Source organism: Engraulis encrasicolus, chromosome 17 (genome assembly GCF_034702125.1).
Source record: "Engraulis encrasicolus isolate BLACKSEA-1 chromosome 17, IST_EnEncr_1.0, whole genome shotgun sequence".
Taxonomy (NCBI): domain Eukaryota; kingdom Metazoa; phylum Chordata; class Actinopteri; order Clupeiformes; family Engraulidae; genus Engraulis; species Engraulis encrasicolus.
The window spans coordinates 13,414,707-13,439,366 of NC_085873.1; the positions used below are offsets into that span (position 1 = coordinate 13,414,707).

The 24,660-nt window shown below is 45.1% G+C and overlaps 1 protein-coding gene and 26 non-coding genes across 27 annotated transcripts in view; all 27 read right to left on the bottom strand.

Moving 5' to 3' along the window:
• The window catches only part of btbd17a (BTB (POZ) domain containing 17a), a 38,375-nt gene extending 37,611 nt beyond the window's left edge, over positions 1–764 (bottom strand). Inside the window, exon 1 of the mRNA XM_063221416.1 lies at positions 581–764. Coding sequence (XP_063077486.1) covers positions 581–764 — 184 coding nt within the window. The remainder of the gene's footprint in view (positions 1–580) is intronic.
• A 6,735-nt stretch (positions 765–7,499) lies between these two features.
• LOC134468109 (small nucleolar RNA U3) lies at positions 7,500–7,711 on the bottom strand. The gene has a single exon (XR_010038746.1). It is a non-coding gene; the product is annotated as a small nucleolar RNA U3 (small nucleolar RNA).
• A 453-nt stretch (positions 7,712–8,164) lies between these two features.
• Positions 8,165–8,376, bottom strand: LOC134468074 (small nucleolar RNA U3). Its single transcript, XR_010038713.1, has one exon. It is a non-coding gene; the product is annotated as a small nucleolar RNA U3 (small nucleolar RNA).
• Positions 8,377–8,830: 454 nt separating this feature from the next.
• LOC134468076 (small nucleolar RNA U3) lies at positions 8,831–9,042 on the bottom strand. Its single transcript, XR_010038715.1, has one exon. It is a non-coding gene; the product is annotated as a small nucleolar RNA U3 (small nucleolar RNA).
• Positions 9,043–9,495: 453 nt separating this feature from the next.
• On the bottom strand, positions 9,496–9,707 carry LOC134468077 (small nucleolar RNA U3). Its single transcript, XR_010038716.1, has one exon. It is a non-coding gene; the product is annotated as a small nucleolar RNA U3 (small nucleolar RNA).
• Positions 9,708–10,159: 452 nt separating this feature from the next.
• Positions 10,160–10,371, bottom strand: LOC134468078 (small nucleolar RNA U3). The gene has a single exon (XR_010038717.1). It is a non-coding gene; the product is annotated as a small nucleolar RNA U3 (small nucleolar RNA).
• A 453-nt stretch (positions 10,372–10,824) lies between these two features.
• On the bottom strand, positions 10,825–11,036 carry LOC134468079 (small nucleolar RNA U3). The gene has a single exon (XR_010038718.1). It is a non-coding gene; the product is annotated as a small nucleolar RNA U3 (small nucleolar RNA).
• A 453-nt stretch (positions 11,037–11,489) lies between these two features.
• Positions 11,490–11,701, bottom strand: LOC134468080 (small nucleolar RNA U3). The gene has a single exon (XR_010038719.1). It is a non-coding gene; the product is annotated as a small nucleolar RNA U3 (small nucleolar RNA).
• A 453-nt stretch (positions 11,702–12,154) lies between these two features.
• LOC134468081 (small nucleolar RNA U3) lies at positions 12,155–12,366 on the bottom strand. The gene has a single exon (XR_010038720.1). It is a non-coding gene; the product is annotated as a small nucleolar RNA U3 (small nucleolar RNA).
• Positions 12,367–12,819: 453 nt separating this feature from the next.
• LOC134468082 (small nucleolar RNA U3) lies at positions 12,820–13,031 on the bottom strand. The gene has a single exon (XR_010038721.1). It is a non-coding gene; the product is annotated as a small nucleolar RNA U3 (small nucleolar RNA).
• A 453-nt stretch (positions 13,032–13,484) lies between these two features.
• Positions 13,485–13,696, bottom strand: LOC134468083 (small nucleolar RNA U3). The gene has a single exon (XR_010038722.1). It is a non-coding gene; the product is annotated as a small nucleolar RNA U3 (small nucleolar RNA).
• A 453-nt stretch (positions 13,697–14,149) lies between these two features.
• LOC134468084 (small nucleolar RNA U3) lies at positions 14,150–14,361 on the bottom strand. The gene has a single exon (XR_010038723.1). It is a non-coding gene; the product is annotated as a small nucleolar RNA U3 (small nucleolar RNA).
• A 453-nt stretch (positions 14,362–14,814) lies between these two features.
• LOC134468085 (small nucleolar RNA U3) lies at positions 14,815–15,026 on the bottom strand. Its single transcript, XR_010038724.1, has one exon. It is a non-coding gene; the product is annotated as a small nucleolar RNA U3 (small nucleolar RNA).
• Positions 15,027–15,479: 453 nt separating this feature from the next.
• LOC134468087 (small nucleolar RNA U3) lies at positions 15,480–15,691 on the bottom strand. The gene has a single exon (XR_010038726.1). It is a non-coding gene; the product is annotated as a small nucleolar RNA U3 (small nucleolar RNA).
• A 453-nt stretch (positions 15,692–16,144) lies between these two features.
• LOC134468088 (small nucleolar RNA U3) lies at positions 16,145–16,356 on the bottom strand. Its single transcript, XR_010038727.1, has one exon. It is a non-coding gene; the product is annotated as a small nucleolar RNA U3 (small nucleolar RNA).
• A 453-nt stretch (positions 16,357–16,809) lies between these two features.
• Positions 16,810–17,021, bottom strand: LOC134468090 (small nucleolar RNA U3). The gene has a single exon (XR_010038728.1). It is a non-coding gene; the product is annotated as a small nucleolar RNA U3 (small nucleolar RNA).
• A 452-nt stretch (positions 17,022–17,473) lies between these two features.
• LOC134468091 (small nucleolar RNA U3) lies at positions 17,474–17,685 on the bottom strand. Its single transcript, XR_010038729.1, has one exon. It is a non-coding gene; the product is annotated as a small nucleolar RNA U3 (small nucleolar RNA).
• A 453-nt stretch (positions 17,686–18,138) lies between these two features.
• LOC134468092 (small nucleolar RNA U3) lies at positions 18,139–18,350 on the bottom strand. Its single transcript, XR_010038730.1, has one exon. It is a non-coding gene; the product is annotated as a small nucleolar RNA U3 (small nucleolar RNA).
• A 453-nt stretch (positions 18,351–18,803) lies between these two features.
• LOC134468093 (small nucleolar RNA U3) lies at positions 18,804–19,015 on the bottom strand. Its single transcript, XR_010038731.1, has one exon. It is a non-coding gene; the product is annotated as a small nucleolar RNA U3 (small nucleolar RNA).
• Positions 19,016–19,468: 453 nt separating this feature from the next.
• LOC134468094 (small nucleolar RNA U3) lies at positions 19,469–19,680 on the bottom strand. Its single transcript, XR_010038732.1, has one exon. It is a non-coding gene; the product is annotated as a small nucleolar RNA U3 (small nucleolar RNA).
• A 453-nt stretch (positions 19,681–20,133) lies between these two features.
• LOC134468095 (small nucleolar RNA U3) lies at positions 20,134–20,345 on the bottom strand. Its single transcript, XR_010038733.1, has one exon. It is a non-coding gene; the product is annotated as a small nucleolar RNA U3 (small nucleolar RNA).
• A 453-nt stretch (positions 20,346–20,798) lies between these two features.
• On the bottom strand, positions 20,799–21,010 carry LOC134468096 (small nucleolar RNA U3). Its single transcript, XR_010038734.1, has one exon. It is a non-coding gene; the product is annotated as a small nucleolar RNA U3 (small nucleolar RNA).
• A 453-nt stretch (positions 21,011–21,463) lies between these two features.
• On the bottom strand, positions 21,464–21,675 carry LOC134468097 (small nucleolar RNA U3). Its single transcript, XR_010038735.1, has one exon. It is a non-coding gene; the product is annotated as a small nucleolar RNA U3 (small nucleolar RNA).
• A 453-nt stretch (positions 21,676–22,128) lies between these two features.
• Positions 22,129–22,340, bottom strand: LOC134468099 (small nucleolar RNA U3). The gene has a single exon (XR_010038737.1). It is a non-coding gene; the product is annotated as a small nucleolar RNA U3 (small nucleolar RNA).
• A 453-nt stretch (positions 22,341–22,793) lies between these two features.
• On the bottom strand, positions 22,794–23,005 carry LOC134468101 (small nucleolar RNA U3). The gene has a single exon (XR_010038738.1). It is a non-coding gene; the product is annotated as a small nucleolar RNA U3 (small nucleolar RNA).
• Positions 23,006–23,458: 453 nt separating this feature from the next.
• On the bottom strand, positions 23,459–23,670 carry LOC134468102 (small nucleolar RNA U3). The gene has a single exon (XR_010038739.1). It is a non-coding gene; the product is annotated as a small nucleolar RNA U3 (small nucleolar RNA).
• Positions 23,671–24,123: 453 nt separating this feature from the next.
• On the bottom strand, positions 24,124–24,335 carry LOC134468103 (small nucleolar RNA U3). The gene has a single exon (XR_010038740.1). It is a non-coding gene; the product is annotated as a small nucleolar RNA U3 (small nucleolar RNA).
• Positions 24,336–24,660: the final 325 nt, after the last annotated feature.

Consider the following 24,660-nt stretch of genomic DNA (forward strand, 5'->3'; position numbering starts at 1 on the left):
GTGTTTTCATCCTTTTATTTATGGTGTGTGTTTGGTTTGCAGTGGGAATTCCTTTTGCTGTGTTTTCTGTATTTTGTTTATGACTTGCTGTGCCTTGTTTGCCGTGAAAATTATAATTTATAGGACATTGCGTTTTTTAGTTGTGTGTCTACAATTGCGTGCAACCAGCTGATTACCACCATCAGCTGATTATCATCACAGCTGACTCTCCCCTCTAATGAGCGACGCGGCGCTGAAACAACTGATTGACTGAATTAACTAATAGGTGTGCAGGTGCGGAAGAGAGGGAGGCCGGCAGACGAAGCAGAAGGCAGCGAGGTGCGGGTGGAAAGGACCGACTCCAGCAACGACAGAAACGCCGAGGCAGCTGGCCGGTCGAGACGTTCTGGACTGAAGTGGTTGGCGGAGTCAACTAACGCACCAACCCAAGTTAAGTACCCGGCCTTGCCTGCCTGCCTTGCCATTACTGTGCTTGTGTGTGTCTGCTGCCGATATATCACTGATCAAGGGCTGTTTTCTGCCGTAGTGGGAGCCTTCCTGCCAGAGTCACACGCTGCTGCAGAAGCGGCCCAACGCGCACCAGCGGACCCGCCTCTCTGGAACTGAAGGCGGCTTGCGGGAGCGGTAGTAGGCTCGATCAGCTTCATCCGACGCTCAGCTGGTTGCTGGGCTATCGTTTCGTGGACTGTGCGCGCTCCCTCTGGCTCAAGTACATTAGAGACTTGTGCGATTTTGGACACTTTGAACTGTTGCCGCTCTTGCATTCTTTTATGGACAAAGCCGACTGAACTTCGGGGGGGTGGTTCTGTGGGGTATTTATTTGTATTTTTTTTTATATGTTATTGCCCGGGCATTTTAGTCTTTTGTTATAGCAATACATTTGTAAACCGAATTTTATCTTGGCTCTTCCATTCTTCCAACAGTGGTAACTAATTTATGCTGGTGTCCGAACCCCACACTTTGTGTGACATATTTTACTGGCGTAGTCGTGCAGGAAACCAGCCCACTGTTGGAAAATGAGCGAGCCACGAGAAAGTAGTAGTAACCAATCTGCTCCACAAGGTGGTACTAGCAACCAACCAATTACGGCACAGTTTATTATGCCATGGTTTATGGGAGCCGCTTGGATTCCAAAATTTGATGGGGATAAATCTAAATTTGAAGAATGGCGGGGTCAGGTGGAGGTGATGCTAAGGGCCCAAGGACTAAATCCAGAACAGCAAGCAGACTTCCTGCTAGGTGCCCTGGAAGGAGAGGCAAAGCGAGAGCTACATCTTGTTGAATCCGAAAATAAGAATACTGGACAGAAAGTTCTTGAAGCACTAAAAAAACTTTATTCCAAACCAACTACTAAGGCAAAGTTGAGGGCAAATTTTTTTAATTGTAAACAACGAAGTGATGAAAATGTAAATGCATTTATACTAAGATTGCGAGAACTTTTCTCTAGATGGCGAGAACAAGACACAGCCGGCACGGAACAGAGGGATGACTTCTTACTAGATCAGCTAATGGTGGGCCTGCGCACAGGGCCTATTAAACAAGAACTGAGCCGGCAGATCCGGAGAGATGCAACCATGACCTTTGCCACCGTCTGCAGCGAAGCACGGGCCCTAGAACGCGATTTACAGGAGGAAGAAGATGGCACCTTCTCTCATAGAGTCACCGCCCCCACAAACAGAGACACTAAAGCAGACCTAGAGTCATGGAAGGACCAGATTCGTGAGGATCTGCGACAGGGGCTAATAGGTGAAATGAAGGAACAGATGAAGGCATTGTCAGCTGACCTCATGGAGGAAATGAAAGCACAGTTGGCCACTAGGGAAGTGCCCCCAGCACCTCGGGCCCCTCCCAGAGATCGCACGGCTCGAGCACCAGCAGGGCAGATTCGAGAGCGGCAGACAGCTGCACCCTCCTACCAGTGGGATGCGCAGGGCCGCCCCATCTGTCGAGCGTGTGGCGAAGCAGGACATGTGCAGCGCCATTGTCCCCACCGACCATCAGGAAGGCGGGATTTTTAAGTTCCCCTACGGCTGAGGGCCAAGTAGTGGGGGTAGTCACCCAGGACACAGAGCCCATAGTGCAACACAAGTCTGCGTTGATCGGTGAGTGCCCATATGTTAACATAAAAATGAATGGACAGTGTATACCTTTTGTGCTTGACACTGGTTCGCAGGTAACCCTGTTGAGCCAACGACTGTTTAAGAAATATCTTGAAAACACCTGCCTGACAAATGTTGATGAGACCCCCTGGTTGACGCTTCGCGCAGCCAATGGCCTGAAGATCCCCTATGTGGGCTATGTGCTGGTTGACTGTATGGTGGGAAGTATCCATGTCCCCAGTAAGGGGGTAATTATAGTGAATGATGATTGCCTGGGGCCAGAACAGGGGATACTGGGGATGAACATTATTAAACCTGTGTGGTCTGCTCTTGCGCAGGGAAGCCACCCTGGACTGTCTGCCTTCAAGGCCACCATACCACTACTCGAAGGCCAAGCCTGGTCCAAGGCATTCACAGAGTGCCACAGGATTACCACTAAGCCCCCAGCTCCACACTTCCAGGGCATAGCAAAGTCGCCCAAACAACCACCAGTGGTCATCCCACCCCAGTCTGAAATGATCATGTGGACACAGGTACCTGACTACCCCCTTAATCAGTCCTGTAGTGTGATCGTAGAACCCCTCCCTTGGATTGGTGTGTGGCCCGCACGGTGACCACTCTACAGGGCGGCCAAGTGGCCTGTCGTGTATGCAATCCCAACCCCTACCCGGTTGTGGGTCCCACAGCGGCAGCCTTTGGCAGAGGTGACTGAAGTGGAACCATCCGATATCCAAGGAGAGCGGGAGCTGATCATCCACAGTGTAGCGACTGACGTTGTGGAGGTAGAGGTGAGGCAAATTGGGATCACTGGGGAAAATGATGTCACTGCTTCACATCCTGTGTTGTCCTTGCAGGGAGGGGGGTTGACCGCTACACAACAAGGAGAGATGACTGACCTACTACGGAAATGGGCTCAAGTATTCGCCCGCCATGATGAAGACTTTGGTTGTACTGGCATCGTTAAACACCAAATACCAACCGGCTCTGCAGCCCCAAGCCGGGAGAGGTATCGTCCAGTTCCACCAAGCCTTTATACAGAGCTGAGAGCCCTACTGCAGAACATGCTGGACAGCGGTGTGGTGAGTGAGAGTGCAAGCCCTTGGGCCGCCCCTATTGTGCTTGTGAAAAAGAAAGATGGAAGCTGGCGATTTTGTGTAGATTATAGAAAGTTAAACTCACTCACCCACAAAGACGCTTACCCATTGCCCCGTATAGAGGAGTGTTTGACTGGCCTTAAAGCTGCAAAATGGTACTCCACGCTGGATTTAGCGAGTGGCTATTGGCAGGTAGAGATGCACCCCTCAGACAGAGAAAAGACTGCCTTCACGACCCCTTGTGGCTTGTATGAGTTCAATAGGATGCCATTTGGACTATGTAATGCTCCCGCCACATTCCAAAGACTGATGCAGCGTTGCCTAGGCAACCTAGTGAATGACTATTTGCTCATTTATTTGGATGATGTGGTAATATTCTCTCCTGACTTCAATAGCCATCTACAGCACCTAGAAGAGGTCTTCCAGCGCCTCCACCAGCATGGCCTGAAACTGCAGCCCACCAAGTGCCACCTCTTCCAGCGCCAGGTAACCTACCTTGGGCATGTCATCAGTGAGGAAGGGGTAGCCACTGATCCAGCTAAAACTGAAGCCGTGAGAGACTGGCCAATCCCTCAGAATATGAAGCAGGTGAGATCTTTCCTTGGCTTTGCTGGCTATTACCGCCGGTTCATACCTGCATTCTCAAAAATAGCTGCCCCTTTGCATGCCCTCACCCGTGGCACTGCCACTCACAACAAGACGGCCTCCATTGAATGGTCACCGTCCTGCCAGCAAGCTTTTGAACAGCTTAAAGAAGCCTTGCTTAGTGCGCCTATACTGGCTTATGCAGACTTCACTCAACCATTCAGACTGTACACTGATGCCAGTTTTGAGGGTCTTGGAGCCGTGCTGGCCCAAGTGCAAGGTGGCCAAGAAAGAGTAATTGCATATGCCAGTAGGAGTCTGCAACCAACTGAGCGTAATGATCAGAATTACAGTTCATTTAAGTTGGAGTTACTTGGCCTGAAATGGGCAGTCACTGAAAAATTCAAAGATTATCTGTATGGCGCTGAATTTACTGTGTTTACAGACAACAATCCCTTGGTGCACCTGGACACTGCTCGCCTGGGCGCAGTTGAGCAACGTTGGGTGGCGCAGCTGGCCAACTTCAAGTACACTTTGAAATACCGCCCAGGGGCCCACAACGGAAATGCGGATTGCTTGTCCTGGCGGGAACATGGGGACAACACCACACCTACCCACGTCAACCAGGTAGCTGCAGACGACCACCGGACCTGGGCAGAACGACAGGAACAAGACCCAGTGCTGAAACAGATGCGGCGATGGAAGGAGCAACAGGTGCGACCAGCAGAGTCAAGCGACCCTTTGTCCCCATATGCAAAGCAGCTGTGTAGAGAATGGGACCAGATGGTAGTCCGAGATGTGGTCCTCGGAAAGCTGCATCAGGAGGCCGGTGCTGTGGAGAGCTTCCAAGTCATCATCCCGGAGAAGGCTGCCAAGGAGATATGGGAGGCCTACCATCAGAGCATGGGCCATCCTAGTGCGGACAGGACCCTGAAAACCCTACAACTGCGCTGCTACTGGCCAGGGATGACCCAAGATGTGAAGGAATGGACTGCAACCTGCCCCCACTGTGTCCTGACCAAAACTGGCCCCGAAGTAAGAGCCCCCTTGGTCTCAATCACAACTACCTACCCGTTTGAGGTCGTTGGCATGGACTACCTTTCACTGGGGCGACAAGAGGACAGGTACCCATACATTTTAGTCATGACTGACCTATTTTCCAAATATGCTGTTGCAGTACCCACCAGAGACCAGTCAGCCAGTACGACTGCCCAAGCCATATATAGGCACCTGATTCAAGTCTTCGGCTGTCCCGAGCGAATCCTCACCGACCGGGGTGCAGCCTTTGAGTCGTCCCTTGTGAAGGAGCTTTGCCAACTATATGGCTGTCAAAAGAGTCGCACTACCCCTTACCATCCCCAGGGTAATGGTGCATGTGAGAGATTCAATCAGACTCTGCTAGGACTGCTTAACTCTCTGACCGAAACTGAACATTCCCAGTGGCCCAACCAGCTACCTGCCCTAGTCCAAGCATACAATAGCACCACTCACAGCACCACTGGGGTGACTCCCCATTACGTGGTCTTTGGGCGACATGCCAGACTCCCTGTTGACTGGGCGACTGGGTTGCAGCCGGTGGCAGGTTCCCACACCTTGACTGGGTGGGTAAAGAAACACCAAGAAGCACTCAGCCATGCGTATCAAACGGTCCAGACCCGAACCCAGCATAGACAAGAGCTAGATCAAACGAGATACAACAGGCGGGCCAAACCAGCAACCTTGTTGCCCGGGGAGCGAGTACTCATTCGTAACTTCCGCAGAAGGGACAGAGGAAAGCTGAACTACAAGTGGTCCCCTGAACCATATGTGGTGGTCAGCCAGCTGCGAGAACACCATCCAGTTTATGTCCTCCGCCCTGAAGGTAAAGATGGTCCTACCCGCACTGTACACCGCAATAACCTTCGACCTTGCCCCTTGAATTTGTTGCAGGACCACCAGGTACCAGATGATCCAGAGCCCAGGACTGTTGATCAGCCTCATACCATACCCCCTCCCACATGGTGGCTGCCAAGACTAACTGTTACCCACCCACAGCCAGCCGAGATTGTCAGGGTACCCGCATTGACTCCTCCACCTGATTCCCCCAGGGTACAGGCCCCCCTGCCCAATGACTTAGACGACCCCGGTGTGCGGCGTTCCCAAAGAACAAACTTAGGCCTACCACCTGCCAGGTACCGCTGCCAATAGATGGTCGGGACGACCTCCATTAAAGAGGGGGGGGTAATGTCAAAAGTAAGCTCCCCTAAGCATGGTTTTATGTAATTGTTGACCCTTAGTGTGTGCTGTGTTTTCATCCTTATTTATATGGTGTGTTTTGGTTTGCAGTGGGAATTCCTTTTGCTGTGTTTTCTGTATTTTGTTTATGACTTGCTGTGCCTTGTTTGCCGTGAAAATTATAATTTATAGGACATTGCGTTTTTTAGTTGTGGGTCTACAATTGCGTGCAACCAGCTGATTACCACCATCAGCTGATTATCATCACAGCTGACTCTCCCCTCTAATGAGCGACGCGGCGCTGAAACAACTGATTGACTGAATTAACTAATAGGTGTGCAGGTGCGGAAGAGAGGGAGGCCGGCAGACGAAGCAGAAGGCAGCGAGGTGCGGGTGGAAAGGACCGACTCCAGCAACGACAGAAACGCCGAGGCAGCTGGCCGGTCGAGACGTTCTGGACTGAAGTGGTTGGCGGAGTCAACTAACGCACCAACCCAAGTTAAGTACCCGGCCTTGCCTGCCTGCCTTGCCATTACTGTGCTTGTGTGTGTCTGCTGCCGATATATCACTGATCAAGGGCTGTTTTCTGCCGTAGTGGGAGCCTTCCTGCCAGAGTCACACGCTGCTGCAGAAGCGGCCCAACACGCACCAGCGGACCCGCCTCTCTGGAACTGAAGGCGGCTTGCGGGAGCGGTAGTAGGCTCGATCAGCTTCATCCGACGCTCAGCTGGTTGCTGGGCTATCGTTTCGTGGACTGTGCGCGCTCCCTCTGGCTCAAGTACAATAGAGACTCGTGCGATTTTGGACACTTTGAACTGTTGCCGCTCTTGCATTCTTTTATGGACAAAGCCGACTGAACTTCGGGGGGTGGTTCCGTGGGGTATTTATTTGTGGGTTTTTTTTATATGTTATTGCCCGGGCATTTTAGTTTTTTGTTATAGCAATAAATTTGTAAACCGAATTTTATCTTGGCTCTTCCATTCTTCCAACAGTGGTAACTAATTTATGCTGGTGTCCGAACCCCACACTTTGTGTGACATTGTATCCTGCGTTGGGCTAGCTCCATCAGGTTCTGTAGCAGCTGCTGGCCCTTTCCCTCGTGTGACGGGCTTAAAGTATTTCGAAGTTGATGACATCTTCTTTCGCATTTAAGGCGATGTACAGACCGAGCGTTTAATACTGACTACTGCGCAAACAAAATACTCCAAAAATTGTGGAGAAAATACGGATTATTTTGGATTAATTTCGACGGGGTTCAGGACAACTCAAACTACGCAGCCATCTTCCTTGTCGATCCCACGTGACTCCCAGGTGACAGTTTCTTGACCAACAGGGTCAACATTGAGGAAAGGTTTTGAGATCCATAGACTTGCGTGTGGATGGACGAGTGGGTGACACTACAGTCTACAGATTTCCTAAAAAGGGGAACAGAGTTCTCTTATACAATAAACCAGAAGTGTAAGGTTCTACACTCAGAGAGTTTGCCATTATTCTTCACACTATCAGCTTCACTCTGATAATGCCTCTCTCCTCCCAACCCCAGACGGAAGACAGGAATGGTCATCAATGAAAGAGCTTGCGCTAAACAGCTTAATTTCTTTCCGATTCCCGCTAAGAGAGAGACATCACAGCTCATCATCGTGAGTAGCGAGACGCAACACTTTCGAAACACATTTCCAAGTCAAAAACTATAGAAATGATCCCTGAAAGTACAGTCTTACTGACATATTGAAGAAGGCAGCAGAGTCCTTTACAGGTTTAGTCATCACCTTGAGGGTTTAAAGATGCAACCTTTCTGGTTGTCAGGTGCAAAGCCTTCACTTGCAGCCAACCAAATACTGATGTCAAGGACTCAGCTGAAGCCAATGTCAGTAACGCAAGCCGTCAGGAGATTTAGTCCACCATGATTACAATCCTCTTAAATTTCCGCAACAAAAAAAGAATCTGAATGATTTTTATTGGCATCATGTCTAAAGGTGACAGTTTGTTGACCAACAGGGTCAACATTGAGGAAAAGTTTTGAGATCCATAGACTTGCGTGTGGATGGACGAGTGGGTGACACTACAGTCTACAGATTTCCTAAAAAGGGGAACAGAGTTCTGTTGTACAATAAACCAGAAGTGTAAGGTTCTACACTAGGAGAGTTTGCCATTATTCTTCACACTATCAGCTTCACTCTGATAATGCCTCTCTCCTCCCAACCCCAGACGGAAGACAGGAATGGTCATCAATGAAAGAGCTTGAGCTAAACAGCTTAATTTCTTTCCGATTCCCGCTAAGAGAGAGACATCACAGCTCATCATCGTGAGTAGCGAGACGCAACACTTTCGAAACACATTTCCAAGTCAAAAACTATAGAAATGATCCCTGAAAGTACAGTCTTACTGACATATTGAAGAAGGCAGCAGAGTCCTTTACAGGTTTAGTCATCACCTTGAGGGTTTTAAAGATGCAACCTTTCTGGTTGTCAGGTGCAAAGCCTTCACTTGCAGCCAACCAAATACTGATGTCAAGGACTCAGCTGAAGCCAATGTCAGTAACGCAAGCCGTCAGGAGATTTAGTCCACCATGATTACAATCCTCTTAAATTTCCGCAACAAAAAAATAATCTGCATGATTTTTATTGGCATCATGTCTACAGGTGACAGTTTGTTGACCAACAGGGTCAACATTGAGGAAAAGTTTTGAGATCCATAGACTTGCGTGTGGATGGACGAGTGGGTGACACTACAGTCTACAGATTGCCTAAAAAGGGGAACAGAGTTCTGTTGTACAATAAACCAGAAGTGTAAGGTTCTACACTCAGAGAGTTTGCCATTATTCTTCACACTATCAGCTTCACTCTGATAATGCCTCTCTCCTCCCAACCCCAGACGGAAGACAGGAATGGTCATCAATGAAAGAGCTTGAGCTAAACAGCTTAATTTCTTTCCGATTCCCGCTAAGAGAGAGACATCACAGCTCATCATCGTGAGTAGCGAGACGCAACACTTTCGAAACACATTTCCAAGTCAAAAACTATAGAAATGATCCCTGAAAGTACAGTCTTACTGACATATTGAAGAAGGCAGCAGAGTCCTTTACAGGTTTAGTCATCACCTTGAGGGTTTAAAGATGCAACCTTTCTGGTTGTCAGGTGCAAAGCCTTCACTTGCAGCCAACCAAATACTGATGTCAAGGACTCAGCTGAAGCCAATGTCAGTAACGCAAGCCGTCAGGAGATTTAGTCCACCATGATTACAATCCTCTTAAATTTCCGCAACAAAAAAATAATCTGCATGATTTTTATTGGCATCATGTCTACAGGTGACAGTTTGTTGACCAACAGGGTCAACATTGAGGAAAAGTTTTGAGATCCATAGACTTGCGTGTGGATGGACGAGTGGGTGACACTACAGTCTACAGATTGCCTAAAAAGGGGAACAGAGTTCTGTTGTACAATAAACCAGAAGTGTAAGGTTCTACACTCAGAGAGTTTGCCATTATTCTTCACACTATCAGCTTCACTCTGATAATGCCTCTCTCCTCCCAACCCCAGACGGAAGACAGGAATGGTCATCAATGAAAGAGCTTGAGCTAAACAGCTTAATTTCTTTCCGATTCCCGCTAAGAGAGAGACATCACAGCTCATCATCGTGAGTAGCGAGACGCAACACTTTCGAAACACATTTCCAAGTCAAAAACTATAGAAATGATCCCTGAAAGTACAGTCTTACTGACATATTGAAGAAGGCAGCAGAGTCCTTTACAGGTTTAGTCATCACCTTGAGGGTTTAAAGATGCAACCTTTCTGGTTGTCAGGTGCAAAGCCTTCACTTGCAGCCAACCAAATACTGATGTCAAGGACTCAGCTGAAGCCAATGTCAGTAACGCAAGCCGTCAGGAGATTTAGTCCACCATGATTACAATCCTATTAATTTCCGCAACAAAAAAAGAATCTGCATGATTTTTATTGGCATCATGTCTACAGGTGACAGTTTGTTGACCAACAGGGTCAACATTGAGGAAAGGTTTTGAGATCCATAGACTTGCGTGTGGATGGACGAGTGGGTGACACTACAGTCTACAGATTGCCTAAAAAGGGGAACAGAGTTCTGTTGTACAATAAACCAGAAGTGTAAGGTTCTACACTCAGAGAGTTTGCCATTATTCTTCACACTATCAGCTTCACTCTGATAATGCCTCTCTCCTCCCAACCCCAGACGGAAGACAGGAATGGTCATCAATGAAAGAGCTTGAGCTAAACAGCTTAATTTCTTTCCGATTCCCGCTAAGAGAGAGACATCACAGCTCATCATCGTGAGTAGCGAGACGCAACACTTTCGAAACACATTTCCAAGTCAAAAACTATAGAAATGATCCCTGAAAGTACAGTCTTACTGACATATTGAAGAAGGCAGCAGAGTCCTTTACAGGTTTAGTCATCACCTTGAGGGTTTAAAGATGCAACCTTTCTGGTTGTCAGGTGCAAAGCCTTCACTTGCAGCCAACCAAATACTGATGTCAAGGACTCAGCTGAAGCCAATGTCAGTAACGCAAGCCGTCAGGAGATTTAGTCCACCATGATTACAATCCTATTAAATTTCCGCAACAAAAAAAGAATCTGAATGATTTTTATTGGCATCATGTCTACAGGTGACAGTTTGTTGACCAACAGGGTCAACATTGAGGAAAAGTTTTGAGATCCATAGACTTGCGTGTGGATGGACGAGTGGGTGACACTACAGTCTACAGATTGCCTAAAAAGGGGAACAGAGTTCTGTTGTACAATAAACCAGAAGTGTAAGGTTCTACACTCAGAGAGTTTGCCATTATTCTTCACACTATCAGCTTCACTCTGATAATGCCTCTCTCCTCCCAACCCCAGACGGAAGACAGGAATGGTCATCAATGAAAGAGCTTGAGCTAAACAGCTTAATTTCTTTCCGATTCCCGCTAAGAGAGAGACATCACAGCTCATCATCGTGAGTAGCGAGACGCAACACTTTCGAAACACATTTCCAAGTCAAAAACTATAGAAATGATCCCTGAAAGTACAGTCTTACTGACATATTGAAGAAGGCAGCAGAGTCCTTTACAGGTTTAGTCATCACCTTGAGGGTTTAAAGATGCAACCTTTCTGGTTGTCAGGTGCAAAGCCTTCACTTGCAGCCAACCAAATACTGATGTCAAGGACTCAGCTGAAGCCAATGTCAGTAACGCAAGCCGTCAGGAGATTTAGTCCACCATGATTACAATCCTATTAAATTTCCGCAACAAAAAAAGAATCTGAATGATTTTTATTGGCATCATGTCTACAGGTGACAGTTTGTTGACCAACAGGGTCAACATTGAGGAAAAGTTTTGAGATCCATAGACTTGCGTGTGGATGGACGAGTGGGTGACACTACAGTCTACAGATTGCCTAAAAAGGGGAACAGAGTTCTGTTGTACAATAAACCAGAAGTGTAAGGTTCTACACTCAGAGAGTTTGCCATTATTCTTCACACTATCAGCTTCACTCTGATAATGCCTCTCTCCTCCCAACCCCAGACGGAAGACAGGAATGGTCATCAATGAAAGAGCTTGAGCTAAACAGCTTAATTTCTTTCCGATTCCCGCTAAGAGAGAGACATCACAGCTCATCATCGTGAGTAGCGAGACGCAACACTTTCGAAACACATTTCCAAGTCAAAAACTATAGAAATGATCCCTGAAAGTACAGTCTTACTGACATATTGAAGAAGGCAGCAGAGTCCTTTACAGGTTTAGTCATCACCTTGAGGGTTTGAAGATGCAACCTTTCTGGTTGTCAGGTGCAAAGCCTTCACTTGCAGCCAACCGAATACTGATGTCAAGGACTCAGCTGAAGCCAATGTCAGTAACGCAAGCCGTCAGGAGATTTATTCCACCATGATTACAATCCTCTTCAATTTCCGCAACAAAAAAATAATCTGCATGATTTTTATCGGCATCATGTCTACAGGTGACAGTTTGTTGACCAACAGGGTCAACATTGAGGAAAGGTTTTGAGATCCATAGACTTGCGTGTGGATGGACGAGTGGGTGACACTACAGGCTACAGATTGCCTAAAAAGGGGAACAGAGTTCTCTTATACAATAAACCAGAAGTGTAAGGTTCTACACTCAGAGAGTTTGCCATTATTCTTCACACTATCAGCTTCACTCTGATAATGCCTCTCTCCTCCCAACCCCAGACGGAAGACAGGAATGGTCATCAATGAAAGAGCTTGAGCTAAACAGCTTAATTTCTTTCCGATTCCCGCTAAGAGAGAGACATCACAGCTCATCATCGTGAGTAGCGAGACGCAACACTTTCGAAACACATTTCCAAGTCAAAAACTATAGAAATGATCCCTGAAAGTACAGTCTTACTGACATATTGAAGAAGGCAGCAGAGTCCTTTACAGGTTTAGTCATCACCTTGAGGGTTTAAAGATGCAACCTTTCTGGTTGTCAGGTGCAAAGCCTTCACTTGCAGCCAACCAAATACTGATGTCAAGGACTCAGCTGAAGCCAATGTCAGTAACGCAAGCCGTCAGGAGATTTAGTCCACCATGATTACAATCCTCTTAAATTTCCGCAACAAAAAAAGAATCTGAATGATTTTTATTGGCATCATGTCTACAGGTGACAGTTTGTTGACCAACAGGGTCAACATTGAGGAAAAGTTTTGAGATCCATAGACTTGCGTGTGGATGGACGAGTGGGTGACACTACAGTCTACAGATTGCCTAAAAAGGGGAACAGAGTTCTGTTGTACAATAAACCAGAAGTGTAAGGTTCTACACTCAGAGAGTTTGCCATTATTCTTCACACTATCAGCTTCACTCTGATAATGCCTCTCTCCTCCCAACCCCAGACGGAAGACAGGAATGGTCATCAATGAAAGAGCTTGAGCTAAACAGCTTAATTTCTTTCCGATTCCCGCTAAGAGAGAGACATCACAGCTCATCATCGTGAGTAGCGAGACGCAACACTTTCGAAACACATTTCCAAGTCAAAAACTATAGAAATGATCCCTGAAAGTACAGTCTTACTGACATATTGAAGAAGGCAGCAGAGTCCTTTACAGGTTTAGTCATCACCTTGAGGGTTTAAAGATGCAACCTTTCTGGTTGTCAGGTGCAAAGCCTTCACTTGCAGCCAACCAAATACTGATGTCAAGGACTCAGCTGAAGCCAATGTCAGTAACGCAAGCCGTCAGGAGATTTAGTCCACCATGATTACAATCCTCTTAAATTTCCGCAACAAAAAAATAATCTGCATGATTTTTATTGGCATCATGTCTACAGGTGACAGTTTGTTGACCAACAGGGTCAACATTGAGGAAAAGTTTTGAGATCCATAGACTTGCGTGTGGATGGACGAGTGGGTGACACTACAGTCTACAGATTGCCTAAAAAGGGGAACAGAGTTCTGTTGTACAATAAACCAGAAGTGTAAGGTTCTACACTCAGAGAGTTTGCCATTATTCTTCACACTATCAGCTTCACTCTGATAATGCCTCTCTCCTCCCAACCCCAGACGGAAGACAGGAATGGTCATCAATGAAAGAGCTTGAGCTAAACAGCTTAATTTCTTTCCGATTCCCGCTAAGAGAGAGACATCACAGCTCATCATCGTGAGTAGCGAGACGCAACACTTTCGAAACACATTTCCAAGTCAAAAACTATAGAAATGATCCCTGAAAGTACAGTCTTACTGACATATTGAAGAAGGCAGCAGAGTCCTTTACAGGTTTAGTCATCACCTTGAGGGTTTAAAGATGCAACCTTTCTGGTTGTCAGGTGCAAAGCCTTCACTTGCAGCCAACCAAATACTGATGTCAAGGACTCAGCTGAAGCCAATGTCAGTAACGCAAGCCGTCAGGAGATTTAGTCCACCATGATTACAATCCTCTTAAATTTCCGCAACAAAAAAATAATCTGCATGATTTTTATTGGCATCATGTCTACAGGTGACAGTTTGTTGACCAACAGGGTCAACATTGAGGAAAAGTTTTGAGATCCATAGACTTGCGTGTGGATGGACGAGTGGGTGACACTACAGTCTACAGATTGCCTAAAAAGGGGAACAGAGTTCTGTTGTACAATAAACCAGAAGTGTAAGGTTCTACACTCAGAGAGTTTGCCATTATTCTTCACACTATCAGCTTCACTCTGATAATGCCTCTCTCCTCCCAACCCCAGACGGAAGACAGGAATGGTCATCAATGAAAGAGCTTGAGCTAAACAGCTTAATTTCTTTCCGATTCCCGCTAAGAGAGAGACATCACAGCTCATCATCGTGAGTAGCGAGACGCAACACTTTCGAAACACATTTCCAAGTCAAAAACTATAGAAATGATCCCTGAAAGTACAGTCTTACTGACATATTGAAGAAGGCAGCAGAGTCCTTTACAGGTTTAGTCATCACCTTGAGGGTTTAAAGATGCAACCTTTCTGGTTGTCAGGTGCAAAGCCTTCACTTGCAGCCAACCAAATACTGATGTCAAGGACTCAGCTGAAGCCAATGTCAGTAACGCAAGCCGTCAGGAGATTTAGTCCACCATGATTACAATCCTCTTAAATTTCCGCAACAAAAAAAGAATCTGAATGATTTTTATCGGCATCATTTCTAAAGGTGACAGTTTGTTGACCAACAGGGTCAACATTGAGGAAAAGTTTTGAGATCCATAGACTTGCGTGTGGATGGACGAGTGGGTGACACTACAGTCTACAGATTGCCTAAAAAGGGGAACAGAGTTCTGTTGTACAATAAACCAGAAGTGTAAGGTTCTACACTCAGAGAGTTTGCCATTATTCTTCACACTATCAGCTTCACTCTGATAATGCCTCTCTCCTCCCAACCCCAGACGGAAGACAGGAATGGTCATCAATGAAAGAGCTTGAGCTAAACAGCTTAATTTCTTTCCGATTCCCGCTAAGAGAGAGACATCACAGCTCATCATCGTGAGTAGCGAGACGCAACACTTTCGAAACACATTTCCAAGTCAAAAACTATAGAAATGATCCCTGAAAGTACAGTCTTACTGACATATTGAAGAAGGCAGCAGAGTCCTTTACAGGTTTAGTCATCACCTTGAGGGTTTAAAGATGCAACCTTTCTGGTTGTCAGGTGCAAAGCCTTCACTTGCAGCCAACCAAATACTGATGTCAAGGACTCAGCTGAAGCCAATGTCAGTAACGCAAGCCGTCAGGAGATTTAGTCCACCATGATTACAATCCTATTAAATTTCCGCAACAAAAAAAGAATCTGAATGATTTTTATTGGCATCATGTCTACAGGTGACAGTTTGTTGACCAACAGGGTCAACATTGAGGAAAAGTTTTGAGATCCATAGACTTGCGTGTGGATGGACGAGTGGGTGACACTACAGTCTACAGATTGCCTAAAAAGGGGAACAGAGTTCTGTTGTACAATAAACCAGAAGTGTAAGGTTCTACACTCAGAGAGTTTGCCATTATTCTTCACACTATCAGCTTCACTCTGATAATGCCTCTCTCCTCCCAACCCCAGACGGAAGACAGGAATGGTCATCAATGAAAGAGCTTGAGCTAAACAGCTTAATTTCTTTCCGATTCCCGCTAAGAGAGAGACATCACAGCTCATCATCGTGAGTAGCGAGACGCAACACTTTCGAAACACATTTCCAAGTCAAAAACTATAGAAATGATCCCTGAAAGTACAGTCTTACTGACATATTGAAGAAGGCAGCAGAGTCCTTTACAGGTTTAGTCATCACCTTGAGGGTTTAAAGATGCAACCTTTCTGGTTGTCAGGTGCAAAGCCTTCACTTGCAGCCAACCAAATACTGATGTCAAGGACTCAGCTGAAGCCAATGTCAGTAACGCAAGCCGTCAGGAGATTTAGTCCACCATGATTACAATCCTATTAAATTTCCGCAACAAAAAAAGAATCTGAATGATTTTTATTGGCATCATGTCTACAGGTGACAGTTTGTTGACCAACAGGGTCAACATTGAGGAAAAGTTTTGAGATCCATAGACTTGCGTGTGGATGGACGAGTGGGTGACACTACAGTCTACAGATTGCCTAAAAAGGGGAACAGAGTTCTGTTGTACAATAAACCAGAAGTGTAAGGTTCTACACTCAGAGAGTTTGCCATTATTCTTCACACTATCAGCTTCACTCTGATAATGCCTCTCTCCTCCCAACCCCAGACGGAAGACAGGAATGGTCATCAATGAAAGAGCTTGAGCTAAACAGCTTAATTTCTTTCCGATTCCCGCTAAGAGAGAGACATCACAGCTCATCATCGTGAGTAGCGAGACGCAACACTTTCGAAACACATTTCCAAGTCAAAAACTATAGAAATGATCCCTGAAAGTACAGTCTTACTGACATATTGAAGAAGGCAGCAGAGTCCTTTACAGGTTTAGTCATCACCTTGAGGGTTTAAAGATGCAACCTTTCTGGTTGTCAGGTGCAAAGCCTTCACTTGCAGCCAACCAAATACTGATGTCAAGGACTCAGCTGAAGCCAATGTCAGTAACGCAAGCCGTCAGGAGATTTAGTCCACCATGATTACAATCCTCTTAAATTTCCGCAACAAAAAAATAATCTGCATGATTTTTATTGGCATCATGTCTACAGGTGACAGTTTGTTGACCAACAGGGTCAACATTGAGGAAAAGTTTTGAGATCCATAGACTTGCGTGTGGATGGACGAGTGGGTGACACTACAGTCTACAGATTGCCTAAAAAGGGGAACAGAGTTCTGTTGTACAATAAACCAGAAGTGTAAGGTTCTACACTCAGAGAGTTTGCCATTATTCTTCACACTATCAGCTTCACTCTGATAATGCCTCTCTCCTCCCAACCCCAGACGGAAGACAGGAATGGTCATCAATGAAAGAGCTTGAGCTAAACAGCTTAATTTCTTTCCGATTCCCGCTAAGAGAGAGACATCACAGCTCATCATCGTGAGTAGCGAGACGCAACACTTTCGAAACACATTTCCAAGTCAAAAACTATAGAAATGATCCCTGAAAGTACAGTCTTACTGACATATTGAAGAAGGCAGCAGAGTCCTTTACAGGTTTAGTCATCACCTTGAGGGTTTAAAGATGCAACCTTTCTGGTTGTCAGGTGCAAAGCCTTCACTTGCAGCCAACCAAATACTGATGTCAAGGACTCAGCTGAAGCCAATGTCAGTAACGCAAGCCGTCAGGAGATTTAGTCCACCATGATTACAATCCTCTTAAATTTCCGCAACAAAAAAGAATCTGAATGATTTTTATTGGCATCATGTCTAAAGGTGACAGTTTGTTGACCAACAGGGTCAACATTGAGGAAAAGTTTTGAGATCCATAGACTTGCGTGTGGATGGACGAGTGGGTGACACTACAGTCTACAGATTGCCTAAAAAGGGGAACAGAGTTCTGTTGTACAATAAACCAGAAGTGTAAGGTTCTACACTCAGAGAGTTTGCCATTATTCTTCACACTATCAGCTTCACTCTGATAATGCCTCTCTCCTCCCAACCCCAGACGGAAGACAGGAATGGTCATCAATGAAAGAGCTTGAGCTAAACAGCTTAATTTCTTTCCGATTCCCGCTAAGAGAGAGACATCACAGCTCATCATCGTGAGTAGCGAGACGCAACACTTTCGAAACACATTTCCAAGTCAAAAACTATAGAAATGATCCCTGAAAGTACAGTCTTACTGACATATTGAAGAAGGCAGCAGAGTCCTTTACAGGTTTAGTCATCACCTTGAGGGTTTAAAGATGCAACCTTTCTGGTTGTCAGGTGCAAAGCCTTCACTTGCAGCCAACCAAATACTGATGTCAAGGACTCAGCTGAAGCCAATGTCAGTAACGCAAGCCGTCAGGAGATTTAGTCCACCATGATTACAATCCTATTAAATTTCCGCAACAAAAAAAGAATCTGAATGATTTTTATTGGCATCATGTCTACAGGTGACAGTTTGTTGACCAACAGGGTCAACATTGAGGAAAAGTTTTGAGATCCATAGACTTGCGTGTGGATGGACGAGTGGGTGACACTACAGTCTACAGATTGCCTAAAAAGGGGAACAGAGTTCTGTTGTACAATAAACCAGAAGTGTAAGGTTCTACACTCAGAGAGTTTGCCATTATTCTTCACACTATCAGCTTCACTCTGATAATGCCTCTCTCCTCCCAACCCCAGACGGAAGACAGGAATGGTCATCAATGAAAGAGCTTGAGCTAAACAGCTTAATTTCTTTCCGATTCCCGCTAAGAGAGAGACATCACAGCTCATCATCGTGAGTAGCGAGACGCAACACTTTCGAAACACATTTCCAAGTCAAAAACTATAGAAATGATCCCTGAAAGTACAGTCTTACTGACATATTGAAGAAGGCAGCAGAGTCCTTTACAGGTTTAGTCATCACCTTGAGGGTTTAAAGATGCAACCTTTCTGGTTGTCAGGTGCAAAGCCTTCACTTGCAGCCAACCAAATACTGATGTCAAGGACTCAGCTGAAGCCAATGTCAGTAACGCAAGCCGTCAGGAGATTTAGTCCACCATGATTACAATCCTATTAAATTTCCGCAACAAAAAAAGAATCTGAATGATTTTTATTGGCATCATGTCTACAGGTGACAGTTTGTTGACCAACAGGGTCAACATTGAGGAAAAGTTTTGAGATCCATAGACTTGCGTGTGGATGGACGAGTGGGTGACACTACAGTCTACAGATTGCCTAAAAAGGGGAACAGAGTTCTGTTGTACAATAAACCAGAAGTGTAAGGTTCTACACTCAGAGAGTTTGCCATTATTCTTCACACTATCAGCTTCACTCTGATAATGCCTCTCTCCTCCCAACCCCAGACGGAAGACAGGAATGGTCATCAATGAAAGAGCTTGAGCTAAACAGCTTAATTTCTTTCCGATTCCCGCTAAGAGAGAGACATCACAGCTCATCATCGTGAGTAGCGAGACGCAACACTTTCGAAACACATTTCCAAGTCAAAAACTATAGAAATGATCCCTGAAAGTACAGTCTTACTGACATATTGAAGAAGGCAGCAGAGTCCTTTACAGGTTTAGTCATCACCTTGAGGGTTTAAAGATGCAACCTTTCTGGTTGTCAGGTGCAAAGCCTTCACTTGCAGCCAACCAAATACTGATGTCAAGGACTCAGCTGAAGCCAATGTCAGTAACGCAAGCCGTCAGGAGATTTAGTCCACCATGATTACAATCCTATTAAATTTCCGCAACAAAAAAAGAATCTGAATGATTTTTATTGGCATCATGTCTACAGGTGACAGTTTGTTGACCAACAGGGTCAACATTGAGGAAAAGTTTTGAGATCCATAGACTTGCGTGTGGATGGACGAGTGGGTGACACTACAGTCTACAGATTGCCTAAAAAGGGGAACAGAGTTCTGTTGTACAATAAACCAGAAGTGTAAGGTTCTACACTCAGAGAGTTTGCCATTATTCTTCACACTATCAGCTTCACTCTGATAATGCCTCTCTCCTCCCAACCCCAGACGGAAGACAGGAATGGTCATCAATGAAAGAGCTTGAGCTAAACAGCTTAATTTCTTTCCGATTCCCGCTAAGAGAGAGACATCACAGCTCATCATCGTGAGTAGCGAGACGCAACACTTTCGAAACACATTTCCAAGTCAAAAACTATAGAAATGATCCCTGAAAGTACAGTCTTACTGACATATTGAAGAAGGCAGCAGAGTCCTTTACAGGTTTAGTCATCACCTTGAGGGTTTAAAGATGCAACCTTTCTGGTTGTCAGGTGCAAAGCCTTCACTTGCAGCCAACCAAATACTGATGTCAAGGACTCAGCTGAAGCCAATGTCAGTAACGCAAGCCGTCAGGAGATTTAGTCCACCATGATTACAATCCTCTTAAATTTCCGCAACAAAAAAATAATCTGCATGATTTTTATTGGCATCATGTCTACAGGTGACAGTTTGTTGACCAACAGGGTCAACATTGAGGAAAAGTTTTGAGATCCATAGACTTGCGTGTGGATGGACGAGTGGGTGACACTACAGTCTACAGATTGCCTAAAAAGGGGAACAGAGTTCTGTTGTACAATAAACCAGAAGTGTAAGGTTCTACACTCAGAGAGTTTGCCATTATTCTTCACACTATCAGCTTCACTCTGATAATGCCTCTCTCCTCCCAACCCCAGACGGAAGACAGGAATGGTCATCAATGAAAGAGCTTGAGCTAAACAGCTTAATTTCTTTCCGATTCCCGCTAAGAGAGAGACATCACAGCTCATCATCGTGAGTAGCGAGACGCAACACTTTCGAAACACATTTCCAAGTCAAAAACTATAGAAATGATCCCTGAAAGTACAGTCTTACTGACATATTGAAGAAGGCAGCAGAGTCCTTTACAGGTTTAGTCATCACCTTGAGGGTTTAAAGATGCAACCTTTCTGGTTGTCAGGTGCAAAGCCTTCACTTGCAGCCAACCAAATACTGATGTCAAGGACTCAGCTGAAGCCAATGTCAGTAACGCAAGCCGTCAGGAGATTTAGTCCACCATGATTACAATCCTCTTAAATTTCCGCAACAAAAAAAGAATCTGAATGATTTTTATTGGCATCATGTCTAAAGGTCACAGTTTGTTGACCAACAGGGTCAACATTGAGGAAAAGTTTTGAGATCCATAGACTTGCGTGTGGATGGACGAGTGGGTGACACTACAGTCTACAGATTGCCTAAAAAGGGGAACAGAGTTCTGTTGTACAATAAACCAGAAGTGTAAGGTTCTACACTCAGAGAGTTTGCCATTATTCTTCACACTATCAGCTTCACTCTGATAATGCCTCTCTCCTCCCAACCCCAGACGGAAGACAGGAATGGTCATCAATGAAAGAGCTTGAGCTAAACAGCTTAATTTCTTTCCGATTCCCGCTAAGAGAGAGACATCACAGCTCATCATCGTGAGTAGCGAGACGCAACACTTTCGAAACACATTTCCAAGTCAAAAACTATAGAAATGATCCCTGAAAGTACAGTCTTACTGACATATTGAAGAAGGCAGCAGAGTCCTTTACAGGTTTAGTCATCACCTTGAGGGTTTAAAGATGCAACCTTTCTGGTTGTCAGGTGCAAAGCCTTCACTTGCAGCCAACCAAATACTGATGTCAAGGACTCAGCTGAAGCCAATGTCAGTAACGCAAGCCGTCAGGAGATTTAGTCCACCATGATTACAATCCTCTTAAATTTCCGCAACAAAAAAAGAATCTGAATGATTTTTATTGGCATCATGTCTACAGGTTACAGTTTGTTGACCAACAGGGTCAACATTGAGGAAAAGTTTTGAGATCCATAGACTTGCGTGTGGATGGACGAGTGGGTGACACTACAGTCTACAGATTGCCTAAAAAGGGGAACAGAGTTCTGTTGTACAATAAACCAGAAGTGTAAGGTTCTACACTCAGAGAGTTTGCCATTATTCTTCACACTATCAGCTTCACTCTGATAATGCCTCTCTCCTCCCAACCCCAGACGGAAGACAGGAATGGTCATCAATGAAAGAGCTTGAGCTAAACAGCTTAATTTCTTTCCGATTCCCGCTAAGAGAGAGACATCACAGCTCATCATCGTGAGTAGCGAGACGCAACACTTTCGAAACACATTTCCAAGTCAAAAACTATAGAAATGATCCCTGAAAGTACAGTCTTACTGACATATTGAAGAAGGCAGCAGAGTCCTTTACAGGTTTAGTCATCACCTTGAGGGTTTAAAGATGCAACCTTTCTGGTTGTCAGGTGCAAAGCCTTCACTTGCAGCCAACCAAATACTGATGTCAAGGACTCAGCTGAAGCCAATGTCAGTAACGCAAGCCGTCAGGAGATTTAGTCCACCATGATTACAATCCTCTTAAATTTCCGCAACAAAAAAATAATCTGCATGATTTTTATTGGCATCATGTCTACAGGTGACAGTTTGTTGACCAACAGGGTCAACATTGAGGAAAAGTTTTGAGATCCATAGACTTGCGTGTGGATGGACGAGTGGGTGACACTACAGTCTACAGATTGCCTAAAAAGGGGAACAGAGTTCTGTTGTACAATAAACCAGAAGTGTAAGGTTCTACACTCAGAGAGTTTGCCATTATTCTTCACACTATCAGCTTCACTCTGATAATGCCTCTCTCCTCCCAACCCCAGACGGAAGACAGGAATGGTCATCAATGAAAGAGCTTGAGCTAAACAGCTTAATTTCTTTCCGATTCCCGCTAAGAGAGAGACATCACAGCTCATCATCGTGAGTAGCGAGACGCAACACTTTCGAAACACATTTCCAAGTCAAAAACTATAGAAATGATCCCTGAAAGTACAGTCTTACTGACATATTGAAGAAGGCAGCAGAGTCCTTTACAGGTTTAGTCATCACCTTGAGGGTTTAAAGATGCAACCTTTCTGGTTGTCAGGTGCAAAGCCTTCACTTGCAGCCAACCAAATACTGATGTCAAGGACTCAGCTGAAGCCAATGTCAGTAACGCAAGCCGTCAGGAGATTTAGTCCACCATGATTACAATCCTCTTAAATTTCCGCAACAAAAAAATAATCTGCATGATTTTTATTGGCATCATGTCTACAGGTGACAGTTTGTTGACCAACAGGGTCAACATTGAGGAAAAGTTTTGAGATCCATAGACTTGCGTGTGGATGGACGAGTGGGTGACACTACAGTCTACAGATTGCCTAAAAAGGGGAACAGAGTTCTGTTGTACAATAAACCAGAAGTGTAAGGTTCTACACTCAGAGAGTTTGCCATTATTCTTCACACTATCAGCTTCACTCTGATAATGCCTCTCTCCTCCCAACCCCAGACGGAAGACAGGAATGGTCATCAATGAAAGAGCTTGAGCTAAACAGCTTAATTTCTTTCCGATTCCCGCTAAGAGAGAGACATCACAGCTCATCATCGTGAGTAGCGAGACGCAACACTTTCGAAACACATTTCCAAGTCAAAAACTATAGAAATGATCCCTGAAAGTACAGTCTTACTGACATATTGAAGAAGGCAGCAGAGTCCTTTACAGGTTTAGTCATCACCTTGAGGGTTTAAAGATGCAACCTTTCTGGTTGTCAGGTGCAAAGCCTTCACTTGCAGCCAACCAAATACTGATGTCAAGGACTCAGCTGAAGCCAATGTCAGTAACGCAAGCCGTCAGGAGATTTAGTCCACCATGATTACAATCCTATTAAATTTCCGCAACAAAAAAAGAATCTGAATGATTTTTATTGGCATCATGTCTACAGGTGACAGTTTGTTGACCAACAGGGTCAACATTGAGGAAAAGTTTTGAGATCCATAGACTTGCGTGTGGATGGACGAGTGGGTGACACTACAGTCTACAGATTGCCTAAAAAGGGGAACAGAGTTCTGTTGTACAATAAACCAGAAGTGTAAGGTTCTACACTCAGAGAGTTTGCCATTATTCTTCACACTATCAGCTTCACTCTGATAATGCCTCTCTCCTCCCAACCCCAGACGGAAGACAGGAATGGTCATCAATGAAAGAGCTTGAGCTAAACAGCTTAATTTCTTTCCGATTCCCGCTAAGAGAGAGACATCACAGCTCATCATCGTGAGTAGCGAGACGCAACACTTTCGAAACACATTTCCAAGTCAAAAACTATAGAAATGATCCCTGAAAGTACAGTCTTACTGACATATTGAAGAAGGCAGCAGAGTCCTTTACAGGTTTAGTCATCACCTTGAGGCTTTAAAGATGCAACCTTTCTGGTTGTCAGGTGCAAGCCCTTCACTTGCAGCCAACCAAATACTGATGTCAAGGACTCAGGTGAAGCCAATGTCAGTAACGCAAGCCGTCAGGAGATTTAGTCCACCATGATTACAATCCTCTTAAATTTCCGCAACAAAAAAATAATCTGAATGATTTTTATCGGCATCATTTCTAAAGGTGACAGTTTTTTGACCAACAGGGTCAACATTGAGGAAAAGTTTTGAGATCCATAGACTTGCGTGTGGATGGACGAGCGGGTGACACTACAGTCTACAGATTGCCTAAAAAGGGGAACAGAGTTCTGTTGTACAATAAACCAGAAGTGTAAGGTTCTACACTCAGAGAGTTTGCCATTATTCTTCACACTATCAGCTTCACTCTGATAATGCCTCTCTCCTCCCAACCCCAGACGGAAGACAGGAATGGTCATCAATGAAAGAGCTTGAGCTAAACAGCTTAATTTCTTTCCGATTCCCGCTAAGAGAGAGACATCACAGCTCATCATCGTGAGTAGCGAGACGCAACACTTTCGAAACACATTTCCAAGTCAAAAACTATAGAAATGATCCCTGAAAGTACAGTCTTACTGACATATTGAAGAAGGCAGCAGAGTCCTTTACAGGTTTAGTCATCACCTTGAGGGTTTAAAGATGCAACCTTTCTGGTTGTCAGGTGCAAAGCCTTCACTTGCAGCCAACCAAATACTGATGTCAAGGACTCAGCTGAAGCCAATGTCAGTAACGCAAGCCGTCAGGAGATTTAGTCCACCATGATTACAATCCTCTTAAATTTCCGCAACAAAAAAAGAATCTGAATGATTTTTATTGGCATCATGTCTAAAGGTGACAGTTTGTTGACCAACAGGGTCAACATTGAGGAAAAGTTTTGAGATCCATAGACTTGCGTGTGG